At 44.1% G+C, this 12,506-nt stretch overlaps 1 protein-coding gene across 1 annotated transcript; it reads left to right on the forward strand.

Moving 5' to 3' along the window:
• The first annotated feature begins 219 nt into the window (after nt 1–219).
• LOC136320887 (secretoglobin family 1D member 2-like) lies at nt 220–4,907 on the forward strand. Its single transcript, XM_066254029.1, has 3 exons — nt 220–286; nt 3,477–3,664; nt 4,801–4,907. Exons 1-3 carry the CDS (start codon nt 232–234, stop codon nt 4,828–4,830), a joined length of 273 nt encoding a protein of 90 aa, XP_066110126.1. The 5' UTR covers nt 220–231; the 3' UTR covers nt 4,831–4,907.
• Nucleotides 4,908–12,506: the final 7,599 nt, after the last annotated feature.

Genomic DNA, 12,506 nt, shown 5'->3' on the forward strand with positions numbered 1-12,506 from the left:
TGCCATTAATGTCTATCACTGACCAAGTCACTTGGTTCTGTCACATCAAAGGATGGCATCTTTTATCAATTAGGACAGAGAGCTTGAAGCCAGATCTTGTGACCTGCCACATCCTATGTGGGCAGGACCAACAAGGCTCACTGGGTACAAATAACCTCGGGCTCTGCAGGCTGCTGAGTCCAGATCCTAATTGCTCATTTTTCTAGAGCTGAACTCAAAGCAAAGTCCACCATGAAGCCAGTGTTGTGTGTCCTGCTAGTCACTCTGGCCTTTTGCTGCTATGAGGGTGAGTATCATGTCTAATGTGAGTGATTTTCTCTCTACTAGGTGACTTATTAGGGGAGGGGGTGAGCAGATCAGAATCCAAACCTTTCCCACTATGTATGGACTAGCAGCCAACAGTCGGGCTCATTGTATCAATCCCAATGCTTTGGAACTTTCTCAGACATCATGGCAGGACCGTTTTATGGGTTCTTCATCGGAAGCCTCATCCCTGTCTGTGGTCTACGTGTCAGAGCAGCACGATGTAATGGAACTTGGTTGTGAGTCATGGCTCAGCCACTCAGCAGCGCTGTGACCTTGAACAAATGCTCAATCTCTCCAAGTCTCCTCTTGTCCTTGCTTTTCGCAGCTGCCGCCCAGAGTGGCTTTGACAGAGCAGTGAGATGCCGGGTGTCACAGGGCAGCTCCAGGTCCCGTCTGACGTTCTGCTTCCCTGGGTCTTTTTTTTTTCCTCTTTAAGTGAGAGGAGGGGAGATAGTGAGACAGACTCCTGCAAGTGCCCCAGTACAGATCTTCATGACAATCCGACTGTGGGGCTGATGCTCAAATCAGCCACGCTAATTTTAGCACTCGAGTCTAACTCTCAGACTATCGTTAGCCCTGTGGCTGACCACAAACTAATCAAGCCACTGGCAGCAGGATGGGAGAAAAAGAGAAGGGGGAGAGGGAGTGGTGGAGAAGCTGATGGTCACTTCTCCTGTGTGCCCTTACCATGAATCCAATCTGGGACAGGCATACACCAGGCCAGCGCTCTATCACTGAGACAACTGACCAAGGATGCCAGGGTCATTTAGGTGCCACTTGAGTCCATGGATTGTGAACCCCTTGATTCAGAATCACAGTGTTCCACTTTAAAGGGCTTCAGCAGAGTTCTCAATTCAGAAGAGCTGGTGTTGTCTGAATCTCTGATTGATCAATCTTCCCGTGGGCTCTGAGAACCGGCAGAACCTCAGCCAGTTGACACGTGCTGCTCATTCTCTAGGCGTCCGGCCAGGATTTGGAGACCCAGTGACATTGTTAGGTCGGCAACTGCTGCTTTTCTGGGTTTGTTCTAGGCATTTGTCGAAGAATACTTTAGTGTGTCTTCACCCCTTGACACTGATCCAAGTCCTTTTGAGTCATTCTCTTTCATCTACCTTTCTGAACCTCTTTCTGTTTTTCCCTGTGGCCTCTGATCTGACCCTCTCACCATCTCCGAATAGCTGCTGTCTGATCTGGTCAGATCAGAGCCTGGTAGGGCACATTCTGGGCTGCAGGTGGTTGCAAAGACTTGGGGGAGGTGTAGAGAATCTAGACCAGCGAACGTGGTTACTTTGAGTCTCAGCACAATCCCAGTGGGGTCGGTAGTAAGCCCCAGTTCCCACCTCCCACCTTCTCTAAGGCATTCTGTACATCAGTGCAGGACACAAGAGCCATCATGACATGTGCATAATTCCAGATGTGTGAAACTCATAGAGTACTTTTTTCAGAAGTTTTTTCGCAGTCTTCATTCAATGACATAATCCTATAGTTTAATTTAGTTTCAAAGGAACATCTTTTAACACTAGATTTCCTCACTCCTCTCCAGATTTAGTCTTTTTTCTCTGACTGAGGCATGGCCAACATACGGCCCCCAGGCCAGATTCTGCCCACGTAATGAGTTTGAGCGGCCTGCAATTAAATTTTTAATATTCTCCGCTACTTCAAAATCTCAGCCACTCAGAAGCAGAATCATCTTTGATTATTGGAAATCAAGACATTTAAGAAGATAGTGATATGCGGAAAAGAATTGCCGTGGGACTAATCTAGGGTTAACTTCCAATAATTGGTCCAATGGATTCGCGATACTTCTTTGTCATTTAAAAAAATTCCATTATAAAGATTTACAACTTTCGTACTCGTTTGTACTCGATATAAACTGTTTGACGTTTAGCGGTGATGTGAAACCCACATTCTTTTAGGCAGAGTTTGCCAGTGCGCACCGAAGGTCAAACAATTCGTTATTTTTGTGGTCAAGTGTGCTGAATCAAGTGGCATTGTAGCATAGACAATAGCTGCAGTTGATAACTGAAAACATGTTCAGGCTGTTTGTAAAATGAAATAATTGTTTTATTTGTGATATAACCCCTTCAAGCTCATTCTATTAATTAAATATTGTTTCGATTGGTTGTGATAGATTGAATATTTATATGGTATGTAATTATATTTTTATTAAAATACATTTTTATTAAAATAATATTGTATATTAAAATTATTTTCACTTATATTTATTTATAAAATTATATAATAAAATTTTGTTTACTTGAACGATTTATTTTTATATTGAACATTTTTAAATTTTAATATTTAGTATGGCCCATGAAAGAAGTTTTCTTTCTAATCTGGCCCGGGGGCAAAAACTGTTGGCCATGCCTGTCTGACCTCTAGTAGCTCTGACTCTGCCACTCATTGACAGACTGATTACTAACATCTGCTTTCCCCCCCATGTCAGGACTAAAGAAGGTGTCACTGTACTGGCAGGGAAACATTAATTTTTGAAATCTAGAGTGTGAATTTCAGAAAAGAAGGAGAATCTTGGAAAGTGGCGGGTGTACTTTACAGAGAATAAATCTGAACTAGGGATCAGTCAGCCTGCTTTCCAGACAGAGCTCTGCGGCCAGCTCTGGGATCTTGAGCGAGTCATTACTTCCAGGATATTGCATTGTCCTTGGCACAGTTATGAGACGAGACCATATTCCCCAGGGGTTCCAGTTTACCTCTAAGGTCAAGAGCTATGGGAGAAAGTGGCTTTTCTTTTCTTTTTTTTTTCATTTTTCTGAAGCTGGAAACAGAGAGGAAGTCAGACAGACTCCCACATGTGCCCGACCAGGATCCACCCGGTATGCCCACCAGGGGGCGATGCTTTACCCCTCTGGGGCGTCACTCTGTTGCATACAGAGCCATTCTAGCGCCTGAGGCAGAGGCCACAGAGCCATCCCCAGCGCCCGGGCCATCCTTGCTCCAATGGAGCCTCGCTGCGGGAGGGGAAGAAAGAGACAGAGAGGAAGGAGAGGGGGAGGGGTGGAGAAGCAAATGGGCGCCTCTCCTGTGTGCCCTGGCCGGGAATCAAACCCGGGACTCCTGCATGCCAGGCCGCCGCTCTACCGCTGAGCCAACTGGCCAGTTCCGAAAGTGGCTTTTCTTAATTAATTGTATTCCTTTTTCTTTTGCTCTAGCAAATGCAGCAGTGTGTTCACCACTTGTTTCAGACCTGGCGCGCTTCTTTTGGGAAACTCCCAGCAACTTCCGTGCCAATCTTAAGAAATATAATGCACCTAGACGAGCAGTCCAGGCTGTGGTAAAGTTGAAGGGCTGCGTTGATCAAATGCCCGATGACAAAAGAATGAAGTTTATTGAGACTTTGGTAATTTCTTTCTCCCTCTGCATAGAGGCTGCTTCTCAGCTTCAGAGCCAGGGGGAGGTCAGGGTGCTGCTCAGGGTTGGCCAAGGTGGGTAGGCAGCAACCCCTCTGTGCACATCATACTGAGAGGCTCTGGACACAAGTCAATGATAACATGGCACCTGCTGAGCTAGACTAACACTGCACACAGTGCTGGGCATGTTCGTCCTTCTCAGGGCACCTCTCTGGGCACCAGGTTCCCCAGAGTGTCCTGAGGAGAGGGACAGTCAGACCCACAGGTGTGATGGGGCAGGGCCAGAGACTCTAGCCCCCAGCAGGATGGGTCCCTATCCCAGAGGCACAGTCTCTGGGACTCTCACAGGAGGTCTGGGAGGGAGAAGGGGACACAGCGAGAGGGAGAGAGCAGGCCCCACTCTCTATCAGGACGGAGGGGCAGCTGCTGGGGGCTCTGCCAGTTCTCACAGAGCCGAGGCCACTCCTGTACCTCACCGCATGTTTCCCGGCCAGGGGGCCGTGACCCTCCCTGTGTCCTCTGCAGCCCTGTGTGGAGCTGAAACCCTTCAATCAGGTCCTTATGGAGAGATGACACAGATGTAAAGGTGTCTCTCAGCTCGTCTGCACCTGGAATTAATTCAAGTTTCACACAAATGTCCTCACTAGGTGTCTTCTCAGTGTGGAGAAGTCCGTGTGCCGTGTAGGGAATGTCCACTCCTGGAGGTGGGACATCTGCAAGGAGAACGGCCCACGGCCCCTCTCATCCTGACCCAGTCCCTCAGCCCTGTGTCCCCGTTTAGTGACAAGTGGAGTCCATGTCCTGGGACTCAGAGAAAGGACACCGGGCTGCTCTGCCCAACTCCTGAGCCTCCTCCTCGCTCCACTGGAGACCTGCGCCCTTCTCTGGGGACACGCAGGGTTTATCTGCGGGGTGTGGACATGGTTCTCTCCTGACTCGCACGGTCTGTGCAGACTGGACCAGGACTATTGAATTCCCCACACGCACGGCTACCTGCCTGGTGCCTCCATTTCCCTTTGCTGGTTGCAGTTCCTTCCACATCTGGGTTGTGAACAACAGTCTGTGTTAACATGGCTTCTGTTGGGGCTCATGATTGATGTTTCTTTTCTTTTTTTTTCTATTTCAGAGCAATGTAGTGGTCGCATGTAACCAATAGGTTTTTTAATATCTTCCATGCGAGCTCCCTGTTATTCAGTGATGACCTGATCTTTCCTGGATATTGTGAAGGTTTCAACGTCTTGCTTCAATAAATTTCTTTCCTGCATTTTGCTGCCTGTCTTGTTTTATCCAACAGTCTCTGGCTTGAGTTGGGTGGTTTCATCATGAAGTGGCCTGTGGGTGGTGTCAGGAGTAAAGTAGGGAGACCAGTGTCCAGGGACCAGGGTGGCCTGAGTGCAAGGGTCCCAGCGGAAACATGGGCTCAGGAGCCATCCTCCATGACCCCACAGACTGCCTGTCACGTGGCTCTGAGGGTAGGGCGGTTGAGGGTAAAAGCAGGAGAACGTCCTGCTCCGGAGCGTGGACTGCGGAGACCGCAATCTGACGGTGGTCACATGGTTTCCACCCAGCAGCATCGCTGCTACTGCGCCCGCATCGTCACCACAAACCCTGCTTGGTCCTCACCCCATTCCTGGGGTCAATGTCTGGATGGCCCCGTGTGACATGATCTCTGTCCACTTCTCCACTTGTAGTGAGTCCACAGGATTCAACTTTCACTTACTCCCTGCACTCTGCACATGTGCACTGCTCACCTCCCGGCCGGGTACCGCTTCCTCCCTCAGGGTCTCCCTATAGCCCCGGACACGGGGTCCATCCCCATGCGGACAGCTCCATGCACACCATCCACACTTACTGCCGGAGGAACACGTCAGATGAACACAGTGTCTCCCCACCTACTCCTCTTCCATGAGCCCATCCTGGCTAATGGGCCCCCGTCCAATGAGGCAGCTGACTCAGATGATGGATACATCACAGATCATAGTTGGTTTCCAGTGGCTGCTGTGACACACAGCCACATACTTGGTGGCTTCAGTTAAATTCTTTTGTCCAGGTGCAGAGGTCTAAAGTCTTAAAATCTGTAACCTCTGCTGAAATCACAGTGTCAGGAGGCCATGCTGGCTCTGGAATGTCGCGGGAACATCTATGCCTGGTGCCTCCAGCTGAGGGCTGATGGCTGTCCTCTGGTACCCACATCCCTCCTATCTCTGCCCCATGAGGGGACATTGTCAAATTTTTTTCTGTCTGTTTGAAAATCTCCTTGTCCCCTTCATATAGAATATGTGAGATGGCATTTAGAGATCACCAGAAAATGCAGGATCATCTCCCTAGCTCAAAATCTCTGACTTGAACACATGTACAAACTCCTGGTTGCCATGGAGGGCACATGATATGTCCCGGTTTAGAGTGAGGGTCTGTTTGGGGCTCTTATAAGCCTACTTGAGCTCCTCTGCCTGCTGACACCTAAGAGTCCACTGAGTTCATCCCCCTCCATGGCCAGGCCTCCCTCAGACACCCTCTTCAACTTCGAAATATTAGAGGTCATATGTTTCCGTTTCACGTAAGAGGACTTATTACTAGACCTACACCATTTCGCAAATTATAAAGGATATAGTTATACAAACTATGGTTCAGAAAATAAAAAATAAGTGTTAGCTACTATTATCTATTGTGTCCAAAGCTTTCCCTACAGTAAATGTGATCACAGGGGGTACATGTACACTTAAATTAGTCTCTATTTTCTGGAACGCCTTCTGTGTTCATTCACATCCTGTGCCCAGCAGAAACAGGGTCACAGAGCTGTTGCCACAGCCTGAGAAACACAGCCTGGAGTAACGTGGGGAGGACAAGGTCCCTCACTGGTGGGGCACACAGGCTTGTTCTGACCCTGTCTCCGTCTCCCCTCCGTCCCCATGTCACCCAGATGCTGTGCTCAGTCATCCTGTCTACATGTCATTCAGCATGTATTTCAAGTCCCTGGACACTCTCCCTGAATTGCTGACACCTCATGTCAAATCATGTGTGGTGTCAACTTTCTGTTAGACTTTCCTCCTGAGATTTTCTGTTGAAGATATCATAAATCTTTAGAATCTCATGTTCAAAGGCATAAATTAGTATAACTCGGTAGAAAGAATGGATTCTGCAGAGTCTTTTGCCTTTATCTTTGAGGTTCCAGTTCTCCTTGGGACAAGTGTCATCATTCTCTGCCTAGATCTGCCCCTCAAATGTCTTTTCTCTGCATTCCTCCTACTCTCGTTGACAACTTTGAAATGCCAAGCCCAAGGCACTGGTTTGCCAAATGGTCACTTAGAGCAAACTTTCAAGGGCTCTCCACTCCTATAAAATAAGACTCAATGTCTTCATTCTTTAATGAGTGTATTCTTGAATGGAGGATAATCAAAACTTTACCAACATCAAAATGGACACTTTCCTCCTCCTTTTATTTTAATTCCATGTGTGTCTTAGATTCTAACTATCATTTCTGAAATATTGAGGGCATGAAAATGGAGAGAGACAAGAATTCATGAAAGTTCTTAAGAGACACATAGTCTTATGAAGAGATCAATGTCCTCTGGGCCAGGCAGAATTCTGTCTTGTGGGACACATCATGGGTCTTTAGAAAGAGCAGATTACTACGGTATGTTTTTCCTCAGGGCTAATAAACATTTAACATAAATCAAAACTCTGGGAAATAATTAATATGACACTGAGATAAAGCCATAAAGATTTGGAAGATAGTGTAAAAATTGTGTGTGTGTGTGTGTGTGTGTGTGTGAGAGAGAGAGAGAGAGAGAGATTGTGTGTGTAATATAAAGAACGGAAATGAGAGAGACGATAAGCATGTTAAGACATCAATCCAAGATTTCCAACTAATAAAAATTTAAATGAGAGAGATCATGCTGGAAGAAAATCACCAAAGAAATACATTAAAGAAATGTCCCCATAGTGAAGACTATAAACTAGAACAGCTCACTCATTCCCCATATCAGAACACATTTTGTGACATTTGAAAACATCACCTTAAAAGAAACACTAGGTCACCTGCCAGGATGGGGAATAAAAGTAGAATCAGAACAGACTGAAGGGTATAGAGGAAAGTTCAGAGGTCTAGCCTGTACCTGTGTACAAACAGAATTCTGAGGCAGTCAGCTAGCATTTCAGCATGAACATAAACACATCTCAGGAGAGCATCAGATCTGCTGAAGTTTTATCTCCCATGAGGTTTTTCTCAGAAGGTAGGAAAGAATTTGCTCTACAGAAAGGACTGGATGAAGAAAGACAAGGCATGCATCCCAGTGCACACAGGATATAACACAGGTGTTTGTAAATGAGCTGCAGAGAAGGGTGAAATGATATAATTTTACACATCAACACCATGAGATGCAGTGATCCCATTTGTGGGAAAGTGGAGATGGCATGGTGTGTATAAGATTGGGGATTCGAGGGAAGAAAGATGGCTATGGAGTAGATGGATGTACCAATTTCCCCTTCCCAGAACCAAAGTGGATTACAACTTAATTTTAAGAACCATCATCTGGAAAAACCAACTTTGAACTCAACTAGGAAGACTCTTTAACCAAGGATCACTGAAGAAGGCACATTTAGACTGGTAGGAAAAGTGGAAATGTGGAGAGGGCTGCCCCGCTCCTGGGAGCAAACGGCAGCCCGGAGAGACTCGCATGGCGGGATGAGAGTTTAGCGGAGAGGTGAGGGTCTTGGGCCTCAGGAAAAAAACTCCAGCCTGCATCCCCAGAGACTAGAAGAGGTGTATGGACAGTATTTAGTTGCAAAACAAGCCAGGATACTGTTTTTTAGAAAGAGATTTCTCAGACCCAGGATTCTTCTGAAAGGGACTGTGCAGAAAACTTCTTTCACAACCATTCACCTGGGGATCCAAGGGATGGGGAGAGATGAGAGGACCAGAGTAGTAGGAAAAGGGTGTGTTCTAGGAGGCACAGGAAGAAACACTTTGAGGGACAGCCATCTACACCCTGGGCTGAGTCATTCCCCAAATCTAAAGTGAATATTTCCCCTGGAACCAGCAATACCAGCAAAGTGAAGTAGGACACCAGCCAAACAATCATCCTGTGGCACTCAAAGCAGAGTCACTTAGAAGGAGGGAGCCATCAGGAATACAGTATTGAGTGCTAGGGTCTTAGCTGAAGCATCCCCACCCACTCTCCCTAGTGCTCACCAGAGGGCGGGCTGCAGGGGTTGTGGAAGTGCGGTCCTGTTGGCAGTGGCAGAAGCTGGGCCAGCCAAGAATGAGGCCTGGTATGAGCTCAGTCCCCCCTGGTGTGGGCAGAAGAGGTACACAAAAGTGGACAAACCTGGCTTTGGGTTGGATAAGCAAGAACAGTCCCACCTGCAATCCCTCCTGCAGGGGAAAGGTGAAGGCTGGGGAACTGCAGATACCTGTGGCTGATGAGCAGCATGCAGCCCTGCATGGTTTGTGGAGCCAGGGCTTGTGGACTGATGTGTGAGCACAGCTCTGCCCACAGGGGCAAGGTGAAAGTTTGGGAACAGGCAGAGACCTGCAGCTGAGCATAGTTATGCAGCCCTGCCCAGGGTGCTGAGATGTGCAGCCCAGGGTGTTGCATATAGCCCCACCTGTGGGGGCTGGGTCTTGTAGAATTGGCACGTGAACACACCACCTCCTGTGGAGGAGACGCAGAACCTGCAGCGACATTGGCAGTGGGTCGGCGCTGGCAATGCCCATACCTGAACACTCGAGGCAGTGGCAGAGGGAGTGGCCAGCCTGCAGACAGACCACACATAAGGGTACACAAAGTCTGGTGGCCACAACCTTCTTATACACAGAAAACATAGGAAGTCAGAGAAATGCAACCAAAATGAATCAAGAGAAATCTCCAGAAAAGGACACGAATGAGTCAGATATAGCCAAATTACTGGATGCAGAGTTTAAAACAGTGATTGTTAGGATGCTCAAAAATCTTATAATAACAAGAGATGGACATAATGAACACCTAAATAAAGAGATAGCAAGTACAAAAAAAGACATTAAAATAATAAAAAGTAATCAGTCAGAAATGACAAATACCATATCAGAAATGAAAATCACAATGGAGGAATTAAAAGCAGGATGGATGAAGCTGAGGATGGAATCAGCTTTTTAGAGGACAATATAAACAAAGGCACAGAAGCAGAGCAGCAAAAAGAAAAGAGACTCAAAAAGTCTGAGGAAACTCTAAGAGAGCTCTGTGACAACATGAAGAGAAATAACATCCGCATCATAGGGGTTCCTGAAGAAGAATAAACAAGGGATAAAGACTTTGTTCAATTATATCAAAGCTGAAAACTTCCCTAAATTGAGGCAGAAAATAGTCACACAAGTTCAAGAAGCACAGAGAATTCCATTAAAGAGAAACCAAAAGAAATCTACACCAAGACACATCATAATTAAAATACCAAAGCTAAGAGATAAAGAGAAAATATTAAAAGCTGCTAGAGAAAAAATGGCCATCACCTACAAAGGAGCCCCCATAAGGATGACATCAGACTTCTAAATAGAAATCCTTGAGGCCAGAAGAGAATTGCAGAAATATTCAAAGAAATGCAAAACAAGAGCCTACAACTGAGGCTCTTTTAAATGATAACCTTCATCCAGCAAGGTTATCATTTAAAATTGAAGGAGAAATAAAAAACTTTGCATAAAAAAACTCAAGGAATTCATTACAGTTAAACCAATGCTGCAGGAAATATTGAGGGGCCTGTTGTAAACAGATTACCAGGGAAAAAGAATATAGCAAAAGAGGAATACATTTTTAAAGAATAAAATGGCAATAAACAACAACATATCAATAATAACCTTAAATGTAAGTGGAATAACTGTCCCAATAAAAAGACATAGGCTAGCTGCGTGGATAAGAAAACAGGACCCATACATATGCTGTCTACTAGAGACACACCTTAAAACAAAATATGCACATAGATTGAAGGTAAAAGGATGAAAAAAAAATTTCATGCAAATGGAAATAAAGAAAAGCTGGGGTAGCAATACTTATATCAGACAAAATGGACTTTAAAACAAAGGCTTTAGTCAGAGATAAAGAAGGACACTACACAATGATAAAGGAGCAATCTAACAGGAAGATATAACCATTATAAATATCTATGCACCTAATAAAGGAACACCTAATATATATAAAGATGACTTTGATGCATATAAAGGGTGAGACCAACAGCAATACTATAATAGTAAGAAATTTCAATACCCCAGTAACATTACTAGATAGATCCTTAAGAAAAAAAATTAACAAAGAAACAGCATACATAAAGGACACACTAGATCAAATGGATTTAATACATATCTTCAGAACCTTTCACCTGAAAGCAGCAGAATATATATTTTCTTCACATGCTCAGGGGACATTCTCTAGGATAGACTTCATGTTATGGCACAAAAGCGGTCTCAACAAATTTAAGAAGCTTGAAATCATATCAAGCATTTGCTCTGATCACAATGGCATGAAACTAGAAATCAACCACAACAGAAAAACTGAAAAATACTCAAACACTTGGAAACTAAATAGAATGTTATTAAATAACGAATAAGTTAACAATGAGATCAAAACAGAAATTTAAAAATTTTCTAGAAAAGAATGATAACGAGCATACAACAACTCAAAATTTATGGGACACAGCATAAGCAGTACTGAGAGGGAAGTTCATAGCTTTACAGGCATACCTTAAGAAGCTAGAAAAAGCTCAAATAAACAACTTAACCCTGCATCTAAAAGAACTAGATAAAAAACAGAAAGTAAAGCCCAGATGTAGTAGAAGGAAGAAAATAATAAAGATCAGAGCAGAAATAAATGACATAGAGGCTAAAGAAACAATACAGAGGATCAATGAAACCAGGAACTGGTTCTTCGAAAAGGTAAACAAGATCAATGGACCTTTAACCAGATTAACCAAGAAAAAAAGAAAGAGAACTCAAATAAATAAAATTAGAAATGAGAGTGGAGAAATAACAACTGACATAGCAGAAATACAAAGAATTATAAGAAAATACTATGAAGAACTGTTGCCAAAATACTAGACAACCTAGATGAAATAAAGAAATTCCTTGAAACATGCTATCTTTTAAAAATCAATCTGGAAGAATCAGAAAACCTAAACAGACAGATTACAACAAATGAGATGGAAACAGTTATAAAAAAACTTCCAACAAACAAAAGTCCTGGGCCTGATGGCTTCACAAGTGAATTCTACCAAATATTCAAAAAACTATCTGCTATCCTTCTCAAGCTATTTCAAAAAATTCAAGATGAAGGAAGACTTCCAAGCTTCTTTTATGAGGCGAGTATAATTCTGATTCAAAAATCAGGCAAAGACAACACAAAGAAAGAAAATTATAGGCCAATATCCCTGATGAATTTAGATGCTAGAATTCTCAACAAAATATTACCAAACCGAATCCAGCAGTATATGGAAAAAATTATACACCATGATCAAGTGGGATTTATTCTGGGGAGGAAGGCTGGTACAATATTCACAAATCTATCAATTTGATTCATTATATAAACAAAAAGAAGGTGAAAAACCATATGATAATTTTAATAGATGCAGAAAAAGTATTTAATAAAATCCAGCACCCATTCATGATCAAAACTCTCAGCAAAATGGGATTATAGGGATCATACCTCAACATGATAAAGGCTCTATATGACAAACCCAGCACCAACATCATACTCAATGGGCAAAAATTAAGAGCAATCCCCTTAAGATCAGGAAGAAGGCAGGGGTGCCCCCTTTCACCACTCTTTTTTTTTAATGTTAAAGTCAATATTCATTTTTATTTATTTAAAAATA

The sequence above is a fragment of the Saccopteryx bilineata genome, chromosome 1 (assembly GCF_036850765.1).
Source record: "Saccopteryx bilineata isolate mSacBil1 chromosome 1, mSacBil1_pri_phased_curated, whole genome shotgun sequence".
NCBI lineage: Eukaryota > Metazoa > Chordata > Mammalia > Chiroptera > Emballonuridae > Saccopteryx > Saccopteryx bilineata.

Bases quoted from the DNA above. Each gene is read 5' to 3' on its own strand.
- LOC136320887 (XM_066254029.1), top strand. From the start codon at position 232: ATGAAGCCAGTGTTGTGTGTCCTGCTAGTCACTCTGGCCTTTTGCTGC. The intron at 287-3,476 runs GTGAGTATCATG...CTTTTGCTCTAG, and splicing joins GGCCTTTTGCTGCTATGAGG to CAAATGCAGCAGTGTGTTCA. The intron at 3,665-4,800 runs GTAATTTCTTTC...TTTCTATTTCAG, and splicing joins TGAAGTTTATTGAGACTTTG to AGCAATGTAGTGGTCGCATG.